This window comes from Danio rerio, chromosome 1, assembly GCF_049306965.1.
Source record: "Danio rerio strain Tuebingen ecotype United States chromosome 1, GRCz12tu, whole genome shotgun sequence".
In the NCBI taxonomy this organism is placed as follows: domain Eukaryota; kingdom Metazoa; phylum Chordata; class Actinopteri; order Cypriniformes; family Danionidae; genus Danio; species Danio rerio.
Window position 1 is genome coordinate 18,033,924 of NC_133176.1, and position 25,569 is coordinate 18,059,492.

A 25,569-nucleotide genomic window follows, 5' to 3' on the forward strand; every position below is an offset into this window, starting at 1 on the left:
TGTTGTATTTGTTGTTTATTGAGAGCCCAACAAATGAATACACATGTAGGATCCAGACAAATCTATCAGTGTAGTTGAAATGCTCATCACAGGGATTGATTGTCTATGGGTCAGAGTTTGTCTACAGGTACAGAAATGGGAAGTAAATGTGGTGTGGCTGCCGTACAATTCTCACTTCCATTCAGTTCTCGTTTTCACATGTACAATAAATTCTCACGATTTATATTTAAGATGGAACACGCAGGTTGGAAATCTGTTGGTCTTGATAGGCACAGTCCAAATTCCATGAAGATATGGGCTATGTTTGGAATGGAATACTAGCATACTCTATATACTGTCTAAGAAAACACTTCCCAAACAAAAAATGTCAGGGCCTAAAATGTAATGACAAATGTGACAAAAATTGCCCTGGTAATTTTTTTTAATTTTAGTAATTGTACTGCTCAAGAACGTAATGTGGTTTATTTACACATGAGCAGCTCGTTGTAACAGTGTTTTCAGTGTCTTGGAGCAGTTGGTTTACTTGTAACCTCACATTCGATTGGAAATGCAAGTTTTTACCTTGCAGTTTACCAACGAAATAAAAGTTCTGGGGTTACCAAAGGAATATTGGCAGTCAAGAATGACTTTTGTATTGCTTTGTAGGATGCAATATTTTAAGAAGCGTGAAATTTGGCAAAAGCAAAACATATTCTAACCCAGCAGGCACACAACGTTACTATTAGGTTAGATTTATGGTCATGACGTTAGTTGACCAAAATTCAATGTCTTTCCAGCATCTAAGAACAACGTTATTTTAACATCCAGTAATGATGTCAGATCATGTTGATATTAAGTTGATTTAAGGTTGTGTTAGAAAGTGACCAAATTCCAGCATCAAGCCAACATCTCAACCCAAAATCATATTGACGTCAAATACTGACATTTATTCGTCAGGTATGGCAACCAAAATCCAATGTCTGATAGACGTCATAGTGGGAACGTCCACACAACGTCAAGCTGTTACATTACTAGAGGTTGATATTTGGTTGATTTTAGGTTGGACATTGATGTTGGATTCTGACGTCAACCCGATTTTCATTTCCAAACAAAATGAAGCGTCCCCACAATGTTGGGGTACAACATCAGTCTGATATCATGTTGACGTCCTGTGCCTGCTGGGGCATTTCCGATATATGTTTTGTGCATTTGCATAAGTAGTATGACAATATGCTGTTCCGAACATAGCTATAGACCAAATAAATAAACAAAATCATCAGTGAAATACACAGTGAAACTAAAACTTAAATACTGAGATAATGCTTTACTGGACAAAAGGTGTTTTTCCTCAGACTGTTTTATGATATGTGTATTTGTGCTCGTACTGTATTTAAATATAAATTCACACGTTCATTTAAAATAAAATAACATTTAAAAAACAGCACAGTTCCCAGTTCGGTACCCGTTACTATGCTTTTATCCCTCATTGTTACCAGTTCTGTTCAATTCAGGCAGGTATTTTGACCACCTCTTCAGAATCGGGGTCTTTATTGTCATCTCCAGCACTGGAGGAGTGGCTGCTGAGATCAGCCACCCCTGACTCCAAATCACTGCAGGTTGAAAGGTCATCAGGGTCACCGTTCTTGGTCTGGGCTGCTAGATCTAGCGGCAGTGTGAAGGAAGGAGTGTGTTTCTCGCCTCTCGGGGTGCTGAAGTAGTCTTGAGGGCTGTCGAGTTCACCCTCATTCGGAGTGGGACGGCGAGCGCTTTCAGACAACCTGCTGATCTTCTTCCTCTCCCCTGAAGTTTTCTTCTCCTTCAGCTGGGCAAGTCTCTGTTAAGGTGAGTACGTTTGAAAGAGTTGGTCAGTTTTACATGAAAGGAACGAATTCTGATAGATTGTGTTTGAAATGGAACACTAGGATGCTGCATAGTATTTTGAATGTGTAATAAGGGAATAAATTGTGCACCTATTCTCTACATCTGGATGCGTTTTAAAGGGGTCCTATTATGCTTTAATTATAAGCTGTAATAAAAGTCTCTGAAGTTTCAGCTTTTAATTACAGATTGTAATTACGTTACAGATCATGTTTTAAATGGCCGTTTTTTGGGCTGAAGAAAACGTTTTTTGTGTTTCTTTAAATGCAAATGAGCTTCCACATCCTTTCAAAAGGAGATCACTCAGGCAACAAGCAAAACATCTGCAGTTTTTAAATCTTTGTCAGTTTGACCCACTTCGTATATATTATTTAGTTTATTTTTCCAACATGTGAGCATTAAACTGACAGACTTTAAGACACCAGTTACCTGGCATTTAAATCCATCTCTTTTGTCCACTTTTATCTACTTTTTACATAATAATAATAATAATAAACTTAACTAAGATTTACACCCTTTTGGTGAACATTTTTTTACAGTTACAAATATGGAGTAAATGTTAAAGCACCAAAATATTACTTTTAAAATGTACATTAGTTGTTGGCGCCAATAGCCTAATGGTTAGTGTGTCGACACATAGCACTGAGTTGCTCGCAGTGACCCGAGTTCGATTCCCATCTCGAGGTCCTTTGCTGATCCTTCCCCTATCTCTGCTCCCCACACTTTCCTGTTTTCCTAGATCTCCACTGTCCTATCAATAAAGGTGAAAACCCCTAAAAAATAAAATAAAAAATGTATATTAGTAAACTGATGTTTAAATATTTGATTAAATTCATAAATTAATTAGCTTTTGTTTCTACTCTGATAGCCGCGAAACTAAACCAGGACTAGTAAGAGAACGTTTGCTTTTGTTTCTTTGGCCTTCAAAACTATCATCAGAGAGGGCAAAGTTTAATTCTTGCATGGTCAGTGTGCTTTAACAACACGCCCCGTAATGTTTAAGAATGCAGAGAGTCAGTCTTTTGTAGCTGTTTGAGAACACTCAACAATATGAGCATCTACACCAACAAAAGCTAACAAAGAAAACTGTATTACAAGTTCAAAACCTTTCTCTTGGACACGGCAACAACAAACTAACACAACTCAACCAAGAATTCTTAAAATCCAGTACATTGTGATGTGTACTTTCCTAGAAGGAATCTCAGAAGTTTTCCCGTATGACAAGTCGAGGTGTCATTAAAGGGGTCGTATTGCAAAAAAAAAAAAACATTATTTTGTGTATTTAGACTAAAACAATGTTTTTAAAAATACTAGATTTTCCACATGACATACATTTTGTTGCTCATCTCTGGTATTTCTTTGAGAAACATGATGCTTTTGACAAATCTCCCAGTTCTGAAAAACAGTGTGCCCTAATTGGACAGATATCAGGTGCACTATGATTGACCGAATACCTCAAATGTGAAATGGAAAGTACCCTTAATACTTTAACAAATTCAAAACTTAATCAGATCCAGAAAATGCAGATGACCAAGCTGAATGTTCTATTTTCTCAGAGCAGCTTACAGATGGGTAAGGATTTAACAAACAATGCAGTTTTTATTTTGGCCTTCTTACATTTGGCCAGTGTTTTGAAAATTCTCTCCCTGACTGATGTACACTACCTGACAAAAGTCTTGTCGTCGATCCCAGTTGTAAGAGCAACAAATGATAACCTTACTTCTAGTTGATTATTTGGAAAAGCGGCAGAAGGTAGATTTTTCAGATGAATCATCTGCTGAACTGCATCTCAATCATCACAAATACTGCAGAAGACTTATTGGAACCTGCATGGACCTAAGATTCTCTCAGAAATCAGTAAAGATTGATGAAGGAAAATCATGGTTTAGGGTTACATTTAGTAAAGGGGAGTGTGAGAGATCTGCAGTGGATGACAACATTGACAGTTTAAGGTATCAAGACATTTGTGCTGCCCATTACATCACAAAACCGCAAACTGAAGAGCGGGGAGCGTTGGGTTAGTTGTGCATAGGGACTGCAACAGAAAGCTGAGGAGCAGGAGGGTTGGGGGTGGAATTCCGGGAGACAGAACAAAGCAGGAGATGGGTCTGAAATACGGGAGACTCCTAGGGAAAACGGGAGTGTTGGCAGGTATGAACTTGTGGGGGAAAACGGAGCACCCGAGGGAAACCTACGCAAAATCAGGGAGAACATGCAACCCCATACAGAACACAACTGACCCAGCCGAGACTCGAACCAGTGACCTTCTTGCTGTGAGGTGACATAGCTACCTTCTGCAGTGCCCTGGTCATATTTTATTTTAGTAAAATAAGAGTAATCTAGAGGCCTTTGCCTTCCATATAAGTCACTTCTGATACCAAACAATCCAACTAGAAGTCAAGTTATTATTTGTTATTCCTAAACCTGAAATAGGCAACAAAACTTTTGTCAGGTAGTGTAGATTTGTAGGGGCGTGTTTGAACGAGGTATTTTAGGAAAGTGTGGATTAACAAGTAAGTCTTTACATCTATAAAGTACATGTATTTGGGTTTGAAGCTTTAGTCTTTGAAAGATTACAGATCGTATCTATGCATGATAAAAAATAATAATAATGATAATTCAAAGACAAATTAAAATATGAAATTGCATCATAAAGCCCCTTAAAGAAGTTCAAAAACTGTTTACTTGTACAGAGAGTGACTCCCTATGCAACTGGATTGCTTTGATTTTCTTTTTCGCATGGTCAATCAGGAACATTAAATGCACAAAAGAAACTAAAAGTGTAAAAAAGCATATTAGGACCCCTTTAAGAATGGTACATATGTGATATTTATGCATGCAAGTGTATGCCTTGGCCAGCGTCCGTCTCCCGCGGTACCTCCTGGTGGGCTGTAAGCTCCTCCTCCAGCTGCTGTGACTCCTCCCTCACTGCGTTCAGACAGTCTGCTGGAGACTGCTGAGAAGACAAACTTCTCTCTGCACGGCCGTACATCCCCTTCCAAAACCTACAACATCGTTCCCAGCTCATTATCTTCTATTGCGCATTAATATCTATCAAACCCAATTTAAGCCCATAATGCATTTAGGATGGCAAATAAAGGGTTAATAATAAAATAATAATAAAAAAGCATAAACAAAGTCAAACATGCTATTACATGTCTTTTAAATGCTTTCTAAGAAAACATTTATATTCATAGACGTTTACTTAAACTTTAATGCATTAAAATAATTCATAAAACCAAAAGAACACGCAAAAAGATTCAAAATATGCAAATATGAGACACTGCATTGTAAGTGTGAGGTTGAATGGATGTATCGAGGTATGCTTTATCTTTTAATTAAGCTATTTGGTTTAAACTTGACCTTTAATTATATCTAAATCATTAAGAGGCTAAAAGACAGATCTGTTCAAATATGTCATGTAGAAGTTTCTTCACTAATGTTAGGTGTAATAAATTAGCTGTGCAAGAAACATCTCATGGATCCATTTGGGACACATCCTCAGATCCTGGGATCATTGGGTGTTTTGGTTCTTTCAACATCATACACTCTCACCCAGGTGACCCAGCCGGGTTGGATCAAGTCCCAACTTGCGTCCCAGTAGCAGTCCACGGATCCGCCCTCTTAATCCACAGCCACCTTGTGGCCTTCTCTGCGGCTTTGCTTGCGGATCGAATGGTCCTTTTCTTAGCCACCCCTGTAACTCCCAAACGACTGAAGACTTTGCAAAGTGAACGCCCTTCAAAGCCTCTATATCCTACTTCTATGGGCTCATAGAAAGTTCTCCAGCCTTTCTCCCTGCACTCCTCCACTAATTCCTGGTACTTAGCATGCTTCCTCTCATTTTCTTCTAGCTAATTCCTACAGAAGCATGACCAATAAAAAAAGAGCTTGACTTACTTGAAGCAGTAGGCAGTGGTGAGAGGTCTGAGAACCCCCTGTGTCTGGCTGTGGTCTGTCCTGTAGAGAGGGTTGGTGTATTCAGCTCTGTTCTCCCACAGATGTGGCCACAGAGAGTGTGTTCTCTCCTGTAACCTGCACAGTGCAAAATGAATGAGTAAACAAACAAATAAAAGTATAAAAACCGAGGTAATTCAGCAGCTGCTTCACCTTTTCTTTGAAAAAAAAAAAAAAAGAGCTGCATCAAAGGCTTACCGCAATTATAAAAAGCAAATCTGATGTCAACCTCAGTTCTCAATTGCTGTAGAAGGTTAGTGTTTAATATTAATATAAAGTAACTGACATTACCAAAGTTATATGGATATTGCAAAGAATTTAGTGATTTTTTTTTCTGGTCAAAAGTGCCAAAAATGAAAAAAAAGACATCTAAATAAAGGGGATGAAATGCTCTGCTTTTACGAGACAACAGAATAGTTTATCGGTGTATCACTGCCAAAGTATTTCAAACATTTTACTTCTAATCAAAGACAAAAGAACTTTTTTATTTATTTGGGAAAATAACGTTCAAAACATGTTCTATAAGTTCTAGCTGCAGTTCATTTAGCAGCCACCGGTGTCACTAATAACCAGGGTCTCTGAATTCTACATCAACCTTTAAAGGAGTTTGTCCTCACTGCAGCCTGTAGAACGATTACTTACTGCATCAGCTCCAATACATAGTTGATGTTTACGCATATGCACAAGCTTTTGTTGCTAGAAACGAGAATTGTTTATATTAATAATTAAATTACCCATTACATTGTCTTATGTCTACCCCTACTCCAACCCTAAACCCAATTTTCACAATTATTAAAAAGCCCCTATTATGCATTAAAAAGGGTCATATTTTGGTTTTTGGGGGTTTCCAACAACAGGATGATATGCATGCAAGGTCAAAAAACACTTTCCTTGTCTTATATTTTGCATTTAGTTTTACCTAATTATCCCAATGACTCCAATATGATTCGTCCAGTTATTAATTTGTTTCCAAACCCCTCCTTATCGTGAAGCTAATCTTCGGAGATTGGAGAGCTAGTCTGTTGTGATCGGTCGATTGCGTTCAGCGCAAGACATAGAAAAATAACCCAGCACAGCTTTTTTTTTTTTTTAAATTAAGGTAGTCAGAGTGCAGAGTATAGGTGTGAGCCCAATGCAGGAGTGCATTAAAGCAATGCAGTTGAACACCAGCATATTGCTCTATTCTTAACCATAAGTAAAAACAGTGACACGCATTCAGTATTAATCCACACAGAGGCAAAAGCTGAACTATTTTGAAACTTGACCGCCGCACGTGTGTAGGAACAACTGACGGTGGCCATAGCAACTACAAACGGCAGTAGACAAATGCATTTATATCTGTAAACAATGCAGCACGTGTTGTGTTTTCAATGTGGTTTTAGACTCGATATAAGAATATAAAGAGTTAACCAGATACAGTACAAGCCATGTGGAGTGGTTACAAGTAACAAAACACAATTAAATACATAATTTGCAAGCTAGAGAAAACAAGGAGGTAACCATTTTAATCGCACTTAAGTTACTTACACTTATGAAATGGAGGAAGGAACTCGTCCATGAACTGTGTACTGTAAAGCTCCAATCAAGCTCTGATGAAGTCACATACATCAATAGTCTTTTCTGGTCCTTCCTCTAACAAATGGCTGGCGAATCCCCCATTGTATGCATGTGGATTGCTGAAGCACTCATAAGAAAAATGAAGGGAACACAGCACAAGGCTGGGGCTATAATGCTGAGGTATTTTTGCAAAAATAAACTTCAACCACTGACTCTTCACAACCTCATCTTTGGGTAGGGAAAATAAAACTAACAATTTTCCCAGGTCTGCGCGCACAGCAAATGGGCAGGGCTTGAGTTCCATATCGACATCACACTGGCACGGCTAAAGACTAGTTACCACAGCGATTTATTCAAACTACAAGCAATAGTTTGAAACATGGTGCACTTTCAGATTGAAGATTGAAGCCTTAGCTGGATATTTCACTTCACTTAGAGCTGTGTTGCACACTGGATGGAAGATGATTTTCAAGAACCCATAATATGGGCTCTTCAACATCTTCATTTACCTTATCCTTAAACCCACCCATCACAGTAGCATTGGCGTTACAATGTCCACTACGTATTGACTCTGATCCAGCACATCGTCTTGCTACAGACTGCAGCAAAGGCATCATGGCTTTAAGGTATTTAAACAATGCAGACAATCACCCTATTTTTGCATTTTACAACACCATTGGTACTAAGTGGACCCCTATTGTTGAATTTGTTCTGTCTATCTGCAGTTGATACGAGAAGCACTCGACTAGCTCATTCCAATGAGGTGCGCTATTTGCATTTAGCCTAAATAGACACTCCAAAATTATCATTTTAAACAGTTAAACTATACAGTACAAGATACACACACAGCTGCCTAAAGAAAGCCGTTTTCGCACCATTTACAGGTAGCTCATGTGCTCACTGTATCGGTTTAGTATGCTCACCATGTTACATAACTGCCCCCTGCTGGCCATGTATTTCTTGTGTTAGACCATGTTGTGCTCTGACGCACCTTACTGCGGAAATGTGCGATTTCTCTTTAAATCACTCACACATTCTCAGTAGCCATATTTGTACTACAAAATAGAGATTCAGCACACAGAGTTCAGAAATGTTTTGTTGTTGTTCATGACTTTTACATTGTTTGGTAAGTTTGAAATTGCATTTGTTTAATCTGTCTATTTTTTCCTGGATTTTGTATTCCCATAGTCCCTAAATACACGTAAAAGCAGGGAATAAGATTACATTTGTTACCCATTTTGTGTCCCCCCATTTGAGTGTACTTATTAGTTGACTATTAGCATTGTAATTTGTTCAGGTTTTCACCAGTTCTTCAATGTCGGCTCGTTGTGTATCTGTGCTTTATTAGAGGTTCACATAATGTGATTTTGTTTCCTTGTGGACTCTGTACTTGATTTTTTTTTCTTCACAGTGGGTGCACAGAGTTTCCATCATTTTAGGTAGTTCTTCACACTAATAAACATCCAAGTGTTTTTGTTGTTGATTAAGTCAGATTTTACTTCATGTAATGTTTCTAAAAACAGATACAAGTTTAGTATGGGAGTTTAAGCCAAACTTTGTAACTGCAGCCCCAGTTCATGATCGCTTCTGTTGGCACCATCATCCAAAAGGTGACAGCGATCATACCTGGGACATTTTGAAGCTTCACTTTTTTTTACAGCGTAGGCAAATGGTGGTTTATGTTTCAATCTATGACCCATATTCATGAATGTTGCATAGCTGTAGTAGCATCTAAATGGATTTAGCCATTTTAAGGGGAGTATGGGCGACACAGTGGCTCAGTGGTTAGCACTGTAGCCTCACAGCAAGAAGGTCGCTGGTTAAAACATATGTTGAAAAGTTGGCAGTTCATTCTGATGTGGTGACCCCTAATGAAGGAAAATGAATAAGGGCAGTATGCCAATAATGGGTGCTGGTCATCTATAAAACCAATAGTACCTATATAACTATCCCAATTGCATGATTAAAAGTAGTTATATTAAAACAAAAGTAGATGGTTCAAACTTCTGTCAAGCTGTATCCTACAGTTAGCCTACATGATCTGACATGCTGAGCTGCAGGTGCTCATGCAGCTGCTTCAAGCAAAATGCTGTTGTTTTTCTTACTTCAAGTCTCTCCGTTCTTTCTGGCAGTTGCCAATAAAGTTCCCGTACTGGCAGGAGTAGATGAGCATGTGCAGCTGTATTAGGAATCGCTCGTTGAACTCAAACGCACAGGGGAACTGCTGCATCAACTGCCACACACACTCCAGAAATTGGTCCATGACTGGAGAAACCTCTTTAGGGTCGCCGTCAAGATGAGCATATCTGTATGTAGAAGATTTTAATAAAGCTCATATATTAATATGAATAAGTTCATGTTCATTTTTTTAAAACGCATGTTTAAAAAAACTAATTGCTGACCAATAAAAAGCTATCCATATATACAAAGCAGAGAGGACTAAACATGAATTAAAAAATACTAATAGAGATATATACAAAGTATTCTGAAACTAGAGTGACGACATGACAAGATAATTATTACTAAGCGAGATCAAACAAGTGGACTTGAAAATGGATACGAAAGGGGGCACTCTAATCTCTAGAGGCTGATTGTTCCACAATAATAGTAATCAGAAATATTTTAATCATACATTCAAATTATAAATAGACACTCTAATGATAACTCTTATTTAATTCCAAAAGTGGCTTTTCTCAAATTCCTTTCACTTAAAGAGGACCTGTCATGCAAAAATCACCTTTTAAGGGGTTTAAACACAGAGTTTAAGTTTAACATTGTGTGTTTGTTGTTGTTTGTGGCAACATTGTGTGAATATAGGCAGCCACTAAAGATAAAATTTTGTCGATTTTTATAATCACACTTTTTAAAAACCGTCTGCAGAAATGCTTTGACATTGTCCTTTTGTACATTTCATTGGAGGGGCAAGCTCCTGCCCTCTAGTGACAAGCTCTCCCTTATTGGCATAAACAGCCCTGAGTGAGAAGCAGCCATCCGAGATTTCACATTTCGAGTTTTCACACTATACCTGCCAACTAAGGCATTAAAAATGTGTTTTAGGATGCACAGATAGACTATCCATAGACTACTTTCTTCCGAGACACTTCTTTTGACATTTTCCGATTTTCACACAGATAACGTTGGTCCTGTGTTAAATCTGATGCTATGGTGATGTATAGTTCTTCCTAAAAAGAGGGCTGGGAGCACAATCTCTCTTCAACAAAGCGACAGTCACCAAAACTAAACAATTTGGATCAAAGGCTATAAGGGTCAGTTTTAAAGACTTCTAAAACTTATTTAAGGGGTATTTTGTGCTGAAACTTCACATGAACAAATCTTTAGAGACTCTTTACATTTTGCAATAAGGGGTATGAAAGGTCTCCTTTAAATATACTGTACCACCTTGGTGTTTCACAAGAACTAGTGTCATAACTGACATTAAACCAAGACAAGTTTGAGCTGTGAAGCCCGACTACCCGTTGTTGCAATAAACAGTATATTGGACCTAAAAATTCTTAAAAATGTCTCCTTTAGTGTCACATGTACAAAACTGAACATTTTTGGTTAAACTGACCCCTGTGTGCAGAGTGTTGTGGCTCACCTAAAGTTTACAGACGTACAGTCTAAGTGTGCATACTGCATAACTGATGGTTTAGTCACAGTGACTGCTATGACACAAGGAATGAGGCCTTTCTGGTTTTACAAATTATTCATGCACAACAAACACAGAAGAGGAGATTCACAGAATGTTCTACAATTCGATTAAGGATTAGAAATCAACTGTGAATAGTGCGTGAGGCCATAAATGTGCAAATCAAAATGAGAAACACAAACCTGTGAGAAAACTTGTGTCCAAACGACACCCAGTCCTTCTCAATCAGAACCTACAAGAAAGGAGACTTGTGTTCAAATACTGATGAAAAACATTTTACAAATTGCACTAAAATCAGGTAAATAAGGGGTAAAGCATTTAAAACATTTTAAAATCGTCCACTTTTGCCCACTTCCAGAGGCTGTCAAAAGCATTTGATTAGATTTAATTTGCTTTTATGTCTTTGAATTTGATCAAACAGCCACAAAAGACAAACTAATGATTAAACATCTTATGATTATGGGATAAGTGTTGTGATGGAGTACACAAAAAACAAGGTATTCATACCTAGCACTGACAAAACATTGTAGTGTGCATCCACATACAAAGTCACTCGTATACCACATATTAGGGCTGCTCGATCATGGAAAAAGCATAATAACAATTAATTTAGTCAGTATTGTAACCCCAATTATTTTAAACGATTATGAGTAGGCCAGAGAGCAACAACTTTGAAGGATTTATTTAAGCTTAGTCGGCAGCAGGAACATAGCCCTGCTGGAAATAGGCTGGTATATTACCCAATATTAGTTTTATCTCGATTATTGTGTTTCATAATCGCTAAAGGACAAAATTGAACTTAAAGAACAACATGAAAACAAAATTAACCATATTAATTTTGTTAGCTCACACTGCTAGTTTTGTTGTGAACAATAAATCTGTGCATGTCATAAGGAAAAAAACAATGTTCCTGTTTGTTTTTAATTAAATTCTCAGATTACGTCTGTCTGAGGTGAGGTATTGGGCGTGGCTAACATACTTAACCACGCCCCTCCAACTGTTAGTTTTGACAGTGCTATGACAACAAACAGAAATAGTGAGGAGGAGATGTCTGTTCTGCTGTGTTGTTCACACTAGATGTGGTATGTGCAGATTAAATCTGCTTTATTTGCGCATCAAATTCACTTCACAATAAATGCAGATTTGCGTAGTGGGCAGGGCTTCTGTCTGCCTGGTGACTCTAGCTTCATTGCTAAATGGCTAACATGGATTTTATTGAGAGAATAACTATGTTTATTTGCTTTATGGAGGCTGAAAAACAGTGTTGACTCGTTTGGAGTCCACTAGATCCTTTCAGAGGTGGACCCAGTCCTGTAAGTTCATAAACTCTTCTAGAAACTATACCTGGTTGATGAAAGCTTTCAGCAGTGCTTCCAACTGAGCTGAGCCTAGTTTGATCAACTGTTGTCCCGTGTCGGCAGGAGTATTTTTCCCCGGGACACCAACAACAGGCACTACATCATAAGCACGCCCCTACAAGAGGAAGCTCCTGATTGGTTAACGCGGCGCGAATATCCGCTGAAGTTCAGATTTTCCAATTTGAGCAATTTGCTCCTTAAGGGCATCAATCGTACAAAACACTCAACTCGCGCCGCTTTATTCACGCAAATCACACCATTCATGCCACCTCATTCACCCGTATTGCACTGCAGGATGTCTTTGCATTAACTTAACATGTAAATCACTCGCGCTTTACGCTTCTTCTGCATCTGGTATGAATGCAGCATTAGGTTGTAATAACTCTATCGGAACTCTTTTCCTGATCTTTCTGAATGTAATGCATACTTTACTACATCCAATCAGCTTGCAGTAGAAAAAAACAAGCCACGTCCACCGTTTTCTCATTTTCATTCTTATGTGAAAAAAAAGCTGTCGCAGCTTCCTGTTCATGCCGACTTAAAATTTTGATTAATTATCAGTAATATCCTTGATAAAATGATAATGTTGTGTAACATTGTCAAAAGTGGAACTAAATAGGGCTGCATGTTTGTTCCACACAGACATATACACTTGCATGAATCAAATATCAGTTACTACCATCAATCCCTTGATAGTCCTGTAGTAGGGATCTAGTAGTACACTAGCCACCGAACAGGCCTGAGCTGTTCTGTCCCATCCATCTGAACAATGAACGAGAACACTAACTCCATCTTCTGCCACTGCCTGCACACACACATAAACAGAAAAATACATGATTATGTCAGTTATCTGCTATTCAAACTAACAGCGGTGCCAAAATTATTAGAATACCTGACAGATCTGAAAATATTGACCATTATATATACAGTGGGGGAAATACGGAGACCCGTAAGGAACGTAATGATGGAGAAAAAAATGGGTGGGAGAAAAAAAAAAAAGGGTGATAGGTAAAGATATTTTTGAAAGTTTTTGCGTTATCTCGCAAATTTGTTGTTCGACAAACATTTCACTTCATACATGACAACCCTCCTATTTTTGCCGGGATTGTCCTGTATTTTACCATTATATCCTATTATTAGGTATTTTTTTCTCTTATATTTTTAATCTTGAAAGCATGTTGAAATTAAAATGTCTGAATTCACGTTATTTCCATTAAAGCTGTGCGTCGATCAGTGCCCCTCTGCAACCTCTGAATCAGTGAATGCATGTATAGGCGCTGACTGACGAACGTGCTCAGTATGATAAACTGATCCCAGATCAGCTTCTGTACACGCCATTTAAAGTGACACCTCTGTTTTCAAACAAGTGAAGAGCAGCAAATGAATCTCTCATTTTGTCTTGTTAGATAAATTAGGTGTAACTTTACGAAAGCAATGATATATAACAAAAGCATGATTTAACTGTTTGAGCTCATTCAAGAGGAAATTATTTGTGTTTAAAATAAAACACGCAGGACATCGGGGCATGTTTACATATTATTAAGTGTATTTGTCTGTTTAAACACACACCCTAATTTTAAATTGTCCTGCACTTTAGCTCTTCTTTAAATGGCGTGTACAGCTGATCTGGGAGTCAGTCAGCGCATTTACATGCATTCACTGATTCAGAGGTTGCATATGAGGGGCGCTGATCGACGCACAGCTTTATTGGAAAGAATGTGAATTCAGACATTTTTATATTCATTTCAACATGCTTTTAAGATTAAAAATATGAGAGAAATATGGAAAAATACCTAATAATAGGATATAATGTAAAAGACATATTTACGTTCCCTCGCAAAACCTATTTGCAAGGGAATGCAAAAACTTTCAAAAATATGTTTAGCAATCACTTTTATTTTTTCTCCCACCCATTTTTTTTTTTCCTTTCACCCATTTTTTTCTCCACCATCACGTCCCTTCCAGGTCTCCGTAGGGAAAAGTATTCAACACATCATGTTTTTGTTTTTTTTCTGGGAAAATATTCTTAAGGACCTGTTGACATGGAATTAAACCCGATTTTGGTTAAAACTCAAACAATACAAACATAAAAATACAAAAAAAAAATTGTAATTATGGAATGACAAAAATAAAGTGCTGAACTACTAAAATGTATTCATTACTTTATATAAAAGGCTTTTTTGGTGATGGCGGTTTAAAGACGCCTCTCATATGGAGAATGAAGTCACATGCACTGATCAGGTGTGATTTTTTTTCACAGACTTCAAGAGTGTGTAAAAATCTTGATGGTTCTGTGGGTCTCGTGCATCAAATCTGATCCCTATTTTGTATTGTCTATTGGATTCGAGTCAGCTGATCGGCTTGGCCATTCTACAGCTTGATTTTCTTTTTCTGAAAGCATTCGAGAGTTTCCTTGGATTTGTTTTGGATCATTTTGGATTTAAGTTCTCCCCCAACCTCCCGCTGGCCTGCAGGTACACACACTAATGGATGCTGCTCTCTCATTAGCTGTAGGTAATCACTGATGTTATTTTCAATCAGAACACATTACGCATGGCATGAATCAATTTTGAATCAATAGCCCCTTTCACACAGTGATACCGGTAAATTTCTGGAAAATTTCCGGAACGACTGAACCGGTATATTCAAAAAAGCGCTGTTCACACAGGCGAGGACGTTACGGAAATTTTCCGGAAAAGAGCATTCACACATCCATTCCAAAATACCGGTAAATTCTGACATCATTCACCACAAATGAGCTTTAAACGGCTGCGCTTGTATTTGTAAACATTTGACTAAATTACAAACTCTGTGGATGATCAATATTGTGAACAACTTTCGCAGGATCACTTTCGCATGTCGAGATGTTCATAATATGTGCGTGTGCAGGCGCTCATAGGCGCACGCAAAGCTTGAAGGTAAACAAACAACGGCTTATCATAAGCATCTCATCGATGATTATTTACACAGTTGGCATTAAGAAGAACATATAAACGTGATCTGACTAACTTCTAGCCGCTAAATGTGTCTGGAAAAATATTCAAAGGCTTTTATCCTCACAAACCGCGCGGACGTAAACTCGTCTGACTGTTGTGATTGGCTAAAGCAGACGTCTTACGTCAGCACGTTCTAGACGTGCACGCGCTTATTACGGGAATCTTCCTTCTGCATTCACACAGCGCAGCATTCCGGCAAATTGCTGGTAATGTTACAACTTCTCTTTCCGGAAAATAGCCAGAACGAATTTACCGGTATTTTCAAAAAGGACCTGTTCACACATACAACCTTTCCGGAAAATTGCTGGCTAATGACAGGTCCAGATATTTAGCATGTCAAATATTTCACGGGTGTTGGCGTCTCATCAGCGATTCTCTCAGATTGCACCTTTGATAGTTCACAGTGTGTGATTGTCACTCACATGAACAAGCACCGGTTTGCCTGGCTGTCAGCTAGTTAAAATCTTGGCTAAAATCATGCAGTCTGAACTCTGCATTATATAAAGAAAATGTTTTAAGAATTTTGTAAAAAATCCAGGGTTCCACAAAATTCTTCCAACACAAATTGTCTGACGATTACGTTAACTTGATTGTTTTATGTTCAATCCAATAAAATGTGTTAAGTTTTATGCTCAATCATCCCAAAGAAATCTCAAGAATTGTGTTTTTAAATAGTTTCTACTATTTTAAATAGTAGTTTGAACAAGCAGCAAAAAATATATTTTTTTTTTGAGTGTAGATTTTCTATACTCTGAATATTTATCATGGATTTTTATGTCATCTCATTCATTCATTCATTGATTTTCTTTTCAGCTTAGTCCCTTTATTAATCTGGGGTCGCCACAGCGGAATGAACCGCCAACTTATCCAGCACGTTTTTACGCAGTGGATGCCCTTCCAGCCGCAACCCATCTCTGGGAAAAGTCATCTCAGGAAGGCTTTTTAAAACTCATATTTAAAACGTAAAAAGTCCTGCCTTTGCGATGAAGACTCCAGCATCTAGTACAGCTTTGATGTGTTTTAGCCACCCTGAGTTTTCCAGACCCCAGAGGAAATCAGCCATGGAGGGAGCCGCCATATCACCGACTGAAACAGAGACAGGTAAGCAGCTTTTTTCATATGGACAGCAAGGGATCACCAGATGGTTGTCTGCTGATAAAGAAGTAAGGAAGATTCAATTATCTACCATCTATAAGCTTCTGTTGGCTGTTTCTCATGACATGGATGTTTTCTATGCCAATGAACTGAAGTTTTATGTTAGTGTAGTGGTCTTCATTTTCATAGCCCTTCCCTGCGGCACGATTAGCCATGGCATTCAGCTGGAGATAGTTACAAAGAGAAGTTTTTTACAAGATATTACAAGATACAAATTATATTGCAGTAAAGTGTATTTTAATAGAAATAATTAACAGTTTAAGTGCAAAAAGTAAACAAGTTATTTATTTAATTTTAGGATTTATACAAAGGGGCAAACCCATCAATATGCCTGCAAATTAATTTCAATAGGCTGCTATCATTCTAAAGCAGGGGTGTCCAAACTCAGTCCTAGAGGGCCGGTGTCCTGCATATCTTAGTTCCAACCCCAATTAAACACACCTGAACCAGCTAATCAAGCTCTTTCTAGTTCTAGAAACTTCCAGGCAGGTGTGTCGAAGGAAGTTGAAGCTAAACTATGCAAGAAACAGGCCCTCCAGGACCGAGTTTGGACACCCCTGTTCAAAAGAAATCTTGTAATATGTATGGCTTTTAAGCTAGAATTCTTTATTTTGCAAGGACACATTAAATTAACCAAATCGAGGTTTACATTAATAAATAATATGTTTTTAAAACGGCTGTTCTTTTGACCTTTCAGCTCATTAAAGAATCATAAGGGTGAAAAAACTCATCATGGTTTCCTGTTTCACTGACTGAATTCTGCATTCTCGCAAGATCTTCTCTCATCAAAAATAAAAAAAGCAAGGAAGAGGTTCATTTCACAGCTTTTGTTATTTTAAAAACTGAACCGGACATGTTTTCTCTGAGTGGCCAGATTTTTGTGTGTCAAAGGCTTCATGTGTACTCTATTATTAATTATTATAATATAAATACACTTCATTAAACATGTACACATAGACATCACCTACAGTTGAAGTCAGACTTATTAGCCCCCTGTTTTTTTTCCCCCCAATTTCTGTTTAACGGAGAGATTTATTACAGTTACATTACATTTACAGTATTACATTACAGTTACAGTAATTAGGCAAGTTATTATGTAACGATGGTTTGTTGAAAAAAAATTGAAAAAAAATAGCTTAAAGGGGCTAGTAATATTAACCTTAAAATGGTGTTAAAAAAATTAAAACTGCTTTTATTCTAGCCGAAATAAAACAAATAAGACTTTCTCCAGAAGAAAAAAATATTATCAGACATACTGTGAAAATTGGCTTGCTCTGTTAAACATAATTTGGGAAATATTTACAAAGGGAAAAAAAATTAAAAGGGGGGCTAATAATTCTGTCTGTATATGCTATAAGATTGCAGGCTAACTATGCCTGTATATAATAACTTATATTTGATTGTAACTTTAACTTAATTTAATTGTATTGCAATAATGTACACCTTTTGTAAAGTTGCTTTGAAACAATAATTTTTGTAATACAACTTGAATTTTCATTAACTTGAATTGAATTAAACATCAAGCAATAAACAACTTTTTTTTTCAAAATACTGAAACCATATGCCAAGTTATTTTCAAATGTATATCTGTACAGAATTTTATTGGTAACAGTTTATAGGATTCTAGTGGATGGAAGTAAATGGTTTAACCTAATTATTTGATTTTAAAAATGGCCAATAGAATTAATGAGGTAACAATAAGAATTTCCCTTTATGACAAAAAAATAAGTCATTTCTGACCATATTATATAGACACCACATAAACTATATTCCAAACTTTTGACAGTCAGCCGGTATATTTCAAACTTTCCAAAAAATTCAAGTTGTGTTTCTGATCTCTCACCTTTGGCCTTGTGTCCACCACATACATGAACTCACTGACAGGGTTTGACTTCATGATCGCTTGCAGCATCTGCTCATCGTCTGAGGATCGTGCGCTGAAGCCAGAGAGGGGCTGACTGCTCCGACAGATCGATGCCTAGAAAAACAACATCAACAATGGGGTGACTACACAGAATGCAGATGAAGATATTACAACATAATAGTAAAGGTCTGAGTTTAAAGTAGAGCTCTTACACTGGTGTCTCTGTGGAAGTAGGAGAGAACAGGAAGACGCCCTCGACTCCGGAACTTGGCACTGCCCACAATCACAGCAGGAGAGGCTGACTTTGGCACAAACAGCTCTGACGGGTAGGTGTCACACAACTGCCAATCAAAATATGCTGATTAGAACTATTGTTTGACCTTCCTGTAAAATACATTCCTGTTCTTTATCAAAAATATAACAAACTACGTTTAATATTGCTGTTCACAATGCAACATAAGCTGCAGTTCTCAAAATATGGATCTTTTTTGAAAAAGGGAAATCATGTTTATTGACTCTAAAGGCACAGATATACTTCAAGCAAGATCAAAGAACCAACTGGTGTACCAGTATCATGGTGCACCAGAAAATGTCAGGGGTTTGAAACAGCTCCCTAAAAAATGTTGTGTTCAATCCCAGCAGGCACACAACATCATAAGACGTTAATATTAGCTTGGATTAGGTCATGATATCGGGTGACCAAAATTCAATGTCCAGCCAGCGTCTAAGGACAACATTATTTTGATGTCAAATAACGACATCAAATGATGTTGATAATTAGTTGATTTAAGGTTGAGTTGGAAAGTGACCAAAATCCAACATCCTTACGTCAAATGCTGACAGTTATTCATCAGGCATGGCAACCAAAATCCAACATCTGATAGACTTCATAGTGGTAATGCCCACATAAAGGCATGCGGTAACATCATTGTTATTGTGGTAGCATCATTGACGTTGATATTTGGTTATTTTTACGTTGCATTGGCAAGTAACCAAAATCCAATGTTGGACACTGTCATAGGTCTGAGATTGGGTTCTGACATCAACCCAATTTTCATTCATTCATTCATTCATTCATTTTCTTGTCGGCTTAGTCCCTTTATTAATGCGGGGTCGCCACAGCGGAATGAACCGCCAACTTATCCAGCAAGTTTTTACGCAGCGGATGCCCTTCCAGCTGCAACCCATCTCTGGGAAACATCCACACACTCATACACTACCGACAATTTAGCCTACCCAATTCACCTGTACCCAGGCCCATGCAGAGACTGTCAAAAGGGCATGTGCAGGATATGTGCACCCGGAGGAAACCCACGCGAACGCAGGGAGAACATGCAAACTCCACACAGAAATGCCAACTGAGCCGAAGTTTGAATCTGCGAACCTTCTTGCTGTGAGGCGACAGCACTACCTACTGCGACACAATTTTCATTTTCACCCAGAATGCAACGTTCCACTATATAGTAGGTGTTGTGGTTTAAAGGCTTTACCTTTGTTACTGAAAGAAGTAACAATGGAGACTTAAAAATAGACGGTAAAAAGCTACTTTAAAGTAGAAACCTGATTGATATCAACTGAGAGAATAAAGAACTACACTGTAAACCCTAATGTTGTCTTTACTTTAACAATAAAGTGAAGTTGACTGTACATTACTTAAAACTTAGCATTTACGTCCTATCACTTACAAATATGAGTCAATTTAACTTTTGTACCATGAAAATGCATAAACTTACAATTTCAAGTGTAGTGAGCTTAAAATCATAATTAATACTTTGAAAAAAAAAAATAGGTCATTTCCACAAATGTAGTCTTGACTGTAAAATTCTAAACTACTTCTAACTGTTGGTATTGTGAAATCCTAGTTGGGAAACGGTGCGTTTTAAGCTCAGCCTAAGGACTTCCTTATTGTCCAGATAACTGAATGTTTGGAAAATGTATTGGTATGCTGTCTGAATAAGATTTGACGTTTTGGATGCCTTCATTATGAAGTTTCATTCCTCAATTTTCTGCAAGTTGTTAAATCAACACAAAAGTAGATTAACATATTTCCACGCACTCAATGTTTTTTTTTTTACTCCGAATCAGTGACCAGTTTTTTTTGTAGACTATACTTACATTTTTCAGTTCAAAAAACTTAGTGCTCAGTTTGGTGAACCAAACAATTTAAGTATAGTCTACAAAACCAGCAAGTTAAATAAACTTAAATATGCAAGTTTTGAGAGACTCCATTACGCAATTAAATTGAGGCAACGAGTTTACTCAATTAATTTAGTTCAGTCAACTTAAGGGAAAAAAAATCATGTGACATAACGTAGCCATAGTGCAAACACATCTACATTGTGATTATTAGAGACTTGAAAATCTGTTTTTCATGTTGTCTTGGTTGTATTTTTATTGCACAGCATATCTGTATATTCATCTAGACTCCACTCTTAGCAATTTGAGTACATGAGGGCCTTAAAGGTCCTGTGAAATGCTTTGAAATGTGCATTTTTTCATTTAATGTTTGGCGTAATCTCAACAGAAACAAGAAGACAGGGCGGGAATTACGTTTTTATCACAGATCTGCCAGAACATCAAATGAAAAGCAATTGAGAAGCTTATTGAAGTGTGCGGGATATGTCAGATACTGTAGAGCACTTGATGGGTCAGAAAATTTGATGAGAAACTGAAGTATAAGGTGATGTAAAAAAACAAAAATCACCGACTCATTTACGCGGAAGTGACTGTAAGTTTCATATCTTCTAAATGCAAATGATATAACTGAGTGCACAAGCTTATAGATATCCTTAAGACTAATATACTGATACTAACATTAAAAACAAAACTTTAATTTAATATCATGGGAACTTTAAAGAACTTTAACAGGATGTCTGAACTCATACTGACTCTGTACTCATGATTGGCTGCTGTGACATGCCAGAGGTTGCTGGGTATTCCCATTCGATTGAATTCTGCCTTCAGGTCCATGAAGCCCCATGCCTTTTCCCTTAATTCTTTATCCAGGTTTGGGTTAAAAGAGAAGCAAAACAGCTCTCCATAGCGCTCTATGAAAAAAAAGAAATCTTATTAATATATATGTGCAGGTCCCATAGTTAAATCTCACAACGCTGAACATGAATAGTGCTCTGACGTTGTCCGCATTTCACAGACATTGTGCTTTTGCAATGCATGGTGATGCAACAGATAAGATTTGGCATTGTCTAAGCAAAAAAAGTCACAGTGTTAGCTTTTCTCAGAAGAGAAACGCAAATCCATGGATCATTATACACGCTTCACCAATATCATATGCAGGTAAATTTGTTACATGATTTGCAATGTTGCAAGGTAACAGCTTGTCTGAGAAATACTGTAAAAATCATATAGTGAAAGCAAATTTATTGGTTAACTATAAATAACCTTAGTATATACAACGGACATTACAATTTCATCATTTATATAAATGTTTTTTTTTTCTTAAGTAAAATTATTTAAGGTGAAAAACAGTCCAATTATACTTAAAGAGAATGACTATATTTTATTGATATGGTTTATAAAATCTTTGGTACTTAGGATAATTTTCATTACTTCATGAAATATATAGTCCAATATACCAATACACTATTCTGTAATACCTAACCACAGCTGCCTTTTTTTAAAAACCATTTCATAAACCATTTTTAATAGTCATTATTATATTTTAGAGTTGCATAAAGTATTACACAAGTATAGTTAACATTTAGCTATCCAACATGCTTTCTGATTCTAAAAGAAGAACCCAGAAATATTCTGAATCACGTTTAACACTGATAGAAAGATGGTATTAAGTTGAATAAAAGTCAATACAATCGAGTGGCAATTCATAACTTTGATTTAAGGTCTGGGGCCACGCCTCCTTAATTAAATCATATATATTCATACAATTGAAGTCCTATGTATTTGCATAAATAAGCCACTTTTCTGACAATATGTATAATAGTTCTGGTAAAGCTAAATTCTCTGACATTTTTTTAAATTTATTTATTATTTGTATTTTACCTGGCCGTGAGAGACGAGTGAGGGAAGCCACCACATCTAAAGAGTCCTTCTCCTGTGGGATCAGCAGTCTGTAAACAATTAAGTTTTTGCAGCGGATAATGACAGGACTTCCTGATGGGTTTGTTGGGAGTCTCTCCACGTTACTCACCAAACTGTGCAGAACCTTGTGGAGCAATAATCAGGAATCTTATTTAGATTTTGGAGCCATTCTTTTTTTAGATAAACAACTAGACATGCACAATCACTTTTTAGACTATCGACCATTATGAGAAACAAAATCAATGGAACATTTTTCATTTCTATAGCTTCTGAAAACCCAAAACGAGCCACATATTGATAAATAATGTTGTGATATCAGTTTTAACATTAGATTATGATTGAATTGCTTCTTGTTACAGTTATGAAATGGTTTGATGACAAGCAGGAAATGTTCATGGGCCAGTGACATCATCACATTAAAATGGTCTATAGCCGAGTAAAATATCACAAAAACATTAAAAACTCAAATTAAATTTTTAATACTTACAAATAATTCTACCATTACTTCAATTATAGCTAACCACACCCTAATACAAACACTACATTAAGAAGTACTTTAAACTTCATGGCTCATTATTATATTATTGAAAACTATATTAACTATATTATCACACAGCATTAAATTAAAAGTTGCATTCGTAGCATCTAAAGACATACAGAACATTTCGGTAAAGCACTTTATTATATCGCAAATTTCTTCTGCGTGATTCTTTTTAGATTGTGTGTTGCAAAATGTAAACTGCAAATATAACCTTGAATACGTTTCATACAAATAAATGCATACAGTACACTCACACATAGCAATTTTATTTTATTATATTATTTTTCTTTTTTTTTTACAAAATGTAACTGGGTCAAAGACAAAAAGTCAATTGACGACATCAGGGTGTCTGCAGGGCCTTAAAAGTATTTAAAGTTAATAAATCGATGTAGAGAAATGTAAGGCCCTTAAAAAGTATTAAAAAGTCTTAAAGTTTTAATTAATTTAATTAATTAGCTAATTTGCAAGGTATTAAATGTTGCTGTATGCTAAAGTTTGCCTGGATTAAATCTGCAAATATCAGGATGCTGTGTAATTATAAAAAAAAATCTATGAAATCCTGCTAAATTTGACATCATGCTGCTTTGTTTACTGCAGTTCCCAAGGCAATACCATTATTTTTGCAGCTCTATAGGTGCCAACCTGCTGAATTAGCTAGATTTAATAGATTTTTATTTAGTATATGAATAATGTTTTAGTTTTGGATTATTTTTTTACATTAATATTTAGTAAATATACTGTAAGTTAAAATCTTGCCACTGTTTCTGGTTGAAAAGTAGTTATAAAGTCTTAAAATTTATGGAAAGAGTCCTAATAAAGGTCTTAAAAGGTATTGAATTTCACTCTCTGATTCCTGTATATACTCTGGACATATTAAATGTGATTTTATATCTTTAAACCACTAGATTTAACACATTTACACAATAAAATACATGTTAAAATTAATATTATCACTTACTCTTTCCTGCATTTTAAGAAGTACCAGCCAGAACAATTATGTGGTTTATTTATTATTATTATTATCACACAAGTATCTGTCTCACAGTTACTATTATTTCATTCATATTTTGACTTCTGATTCCCACAAAACAAAATTGAAACATTAACGCAGATGTTTTACTTTCATTTAACAATGCTTTTTAATATCTAAAGTATCTCTATATATCTTTTTATCTCCCAAGAATATTATTCCCCAGTAAACTATACTATAACCCAGCTCTGATTTGCTAAATGTTATTATAAAGCATGAAGATACTAAGATATTCTGAAATCATGATGTTCCATAAAACTGTGAAATCAGTTGTAAAAAGCATCACATATACATATAAATACATATGAATTATTAAAGAGCCTACTACAGTATAAATGCTGTCAGACACTATTGTTAGGTCTTGGCAAAAGACAATTTATTGTGTTTATATTAGACTTGTAACTGAACTGTTTTATAGTAGCCAAAAGTCAGAAGACAGCAAATGCATTTTAATTGTCGTAATTTATAGAAGACATGCAGTTAATGACACATTAGTTGAGTTGTTAAATCTGTGGTTAAAACACTTGGCTTCGCTTTCGAGAGGAAGCCTAATTGTCTGCATGAAAGGGTTTCGATTCCTACCCAGGTCTCTTTGCGGGCTTCCGAGTTCTCTACAAATATAGTGTGAGTAGAGGAGAGGTATAATGTTCCCACTGTAGCCTTCCTCGGAGTCCGTCGATCAATCATACGCACATTTTCCACCTGCAATAAAAACAATACATTAATTAATACTCCAACCTTGTGGTTTGCAGTTTTACAGTGCATTTAATGACTCTGGAGGTCATACACATTGTAATTATCCCATAATCATTTTCTATTATTTTATATCTATTATTTTCCTAAAATAGCCATTTAATAATGAGGGATATACCTTAGGACCACAGCATCTGTTCTTGTCCTACTCATAACCTAAATTAATTTGTCCTTGAAAACACAGAATTGTAAAATTTCACACAAAGCCAAAATATCCTACACAATCTGCTGACTCTGATGGTGTATCAGTAGTGCTGAGGCTGAATCATTATTCAGATCTTGTTACAATGCACTGGGTGAAGGAGGATGGGGGTCTGCACTGTGGCCTATCATCTGGGTCTGTCCTATTAAGCCCTTTAATTCACACAAAATTAATTTAGGTGTCAAATGTTGCGTTTATAAACAACATATGTTAGGAAAATGAATGAGAATTTTTGCATTATTTCAAGGGTTTAAAAACATACTGGCATATAAAGAACATCAGCGGTACCTTTGGTGTTCTGATGTGCTCCATCCTAAAGACGCCCGTCCAAATGATGCGCAGAAAATTAATCCGGACCGTCCGGGGATTCGCCTTTATTTCCGGTCAAAAAAAGAGAGCGAGGGGTCGCATGCTGGTTATGACAACAGACAATGGGATGGTTGGCAGGTAATGTAATTCAAGCCATGGTGGTTCTGGTCTCAGTGCGGAGATCCGCTGTGCGCTCAGACAGACTGGTACACGGTGGACAACACACAGAGCGCACACGCGCAATACTAACTCTACTATGGCGAAGGATTACTTCATAAATATTTA

The 25,569-nt window shown here is 36.7% G+C and overlaps 1 protein-coding gene across 12 annotated transcripts; it reads right to left on the minus strand.

Annotated features, from left to right (window-relative positions):
• Positions 1 to 25,508, minus strand: mtmr7b (myotubularin related protein 7b). Of its 12 annotated transcripts, none has more exons than XR_012401425.1 (15): positions 25,264 to 25,496; positions 24,603 to 24,722; positions 22,411 to 22,573; positions 21,283 to 21,440; positions 18,606 to 18,734; positions 18,373 to 18,507; positions 16,561 to 16,693; positions 16,351 to 16,460; positions 13,058 to 13,183; positions 11,203 to 11,252; positions 9,477 to 9,677; positions 5,758 to 5,892; positions 4,736 to 4,862; positions 600 to 1,813; positions 1 to 561 (listed from the first exon to the last, which is right to left on the minus strand). XR_012401425.1 is itself a non-coding variant. In XM_005168352.6 (14 exons), the coding sequence occupies exons 1-14, from the start codon at positions 25,285 to 25,287 to the stop codon at positions 1,487 to 1,489; spliced, it is 1,938 nt and encodes a 645-aa protein (XP_005168409.2). In that variant the 5' UTR covers positions 25,288 to 25,496; the 3' UTR covers positions 1 to 1,486.
• Positions 25,509 to 25,569: the final 61 nt, after the last annotated feature.

What these genes read in the sequence shown, in the direction of transcription:
- mtmr7b (XM_005168352.6), bottom strand. Translation starts at nt 25,287, where the DNA reads ATGGAGCACATCAGAACACCAAAG. An exon ending in AAGCCCGCAAAGAGACCTGG is followed by an intron (nt 22,574 to 24,602) that starts GTAGGAATCGAA and finishes TTGCTCCACAAG; the next exon opens with GTTCTGCACAGTTTGGTGAG. An exon ending in AAAGAACGGAGAGACTTGAA is followed by an intron (nt 5,893 to 9,476) that starts GTAAGAAAAACA and finishes TGCACTGTGCAG; the next exon opens with GTTACAGGAGAGAACACACT.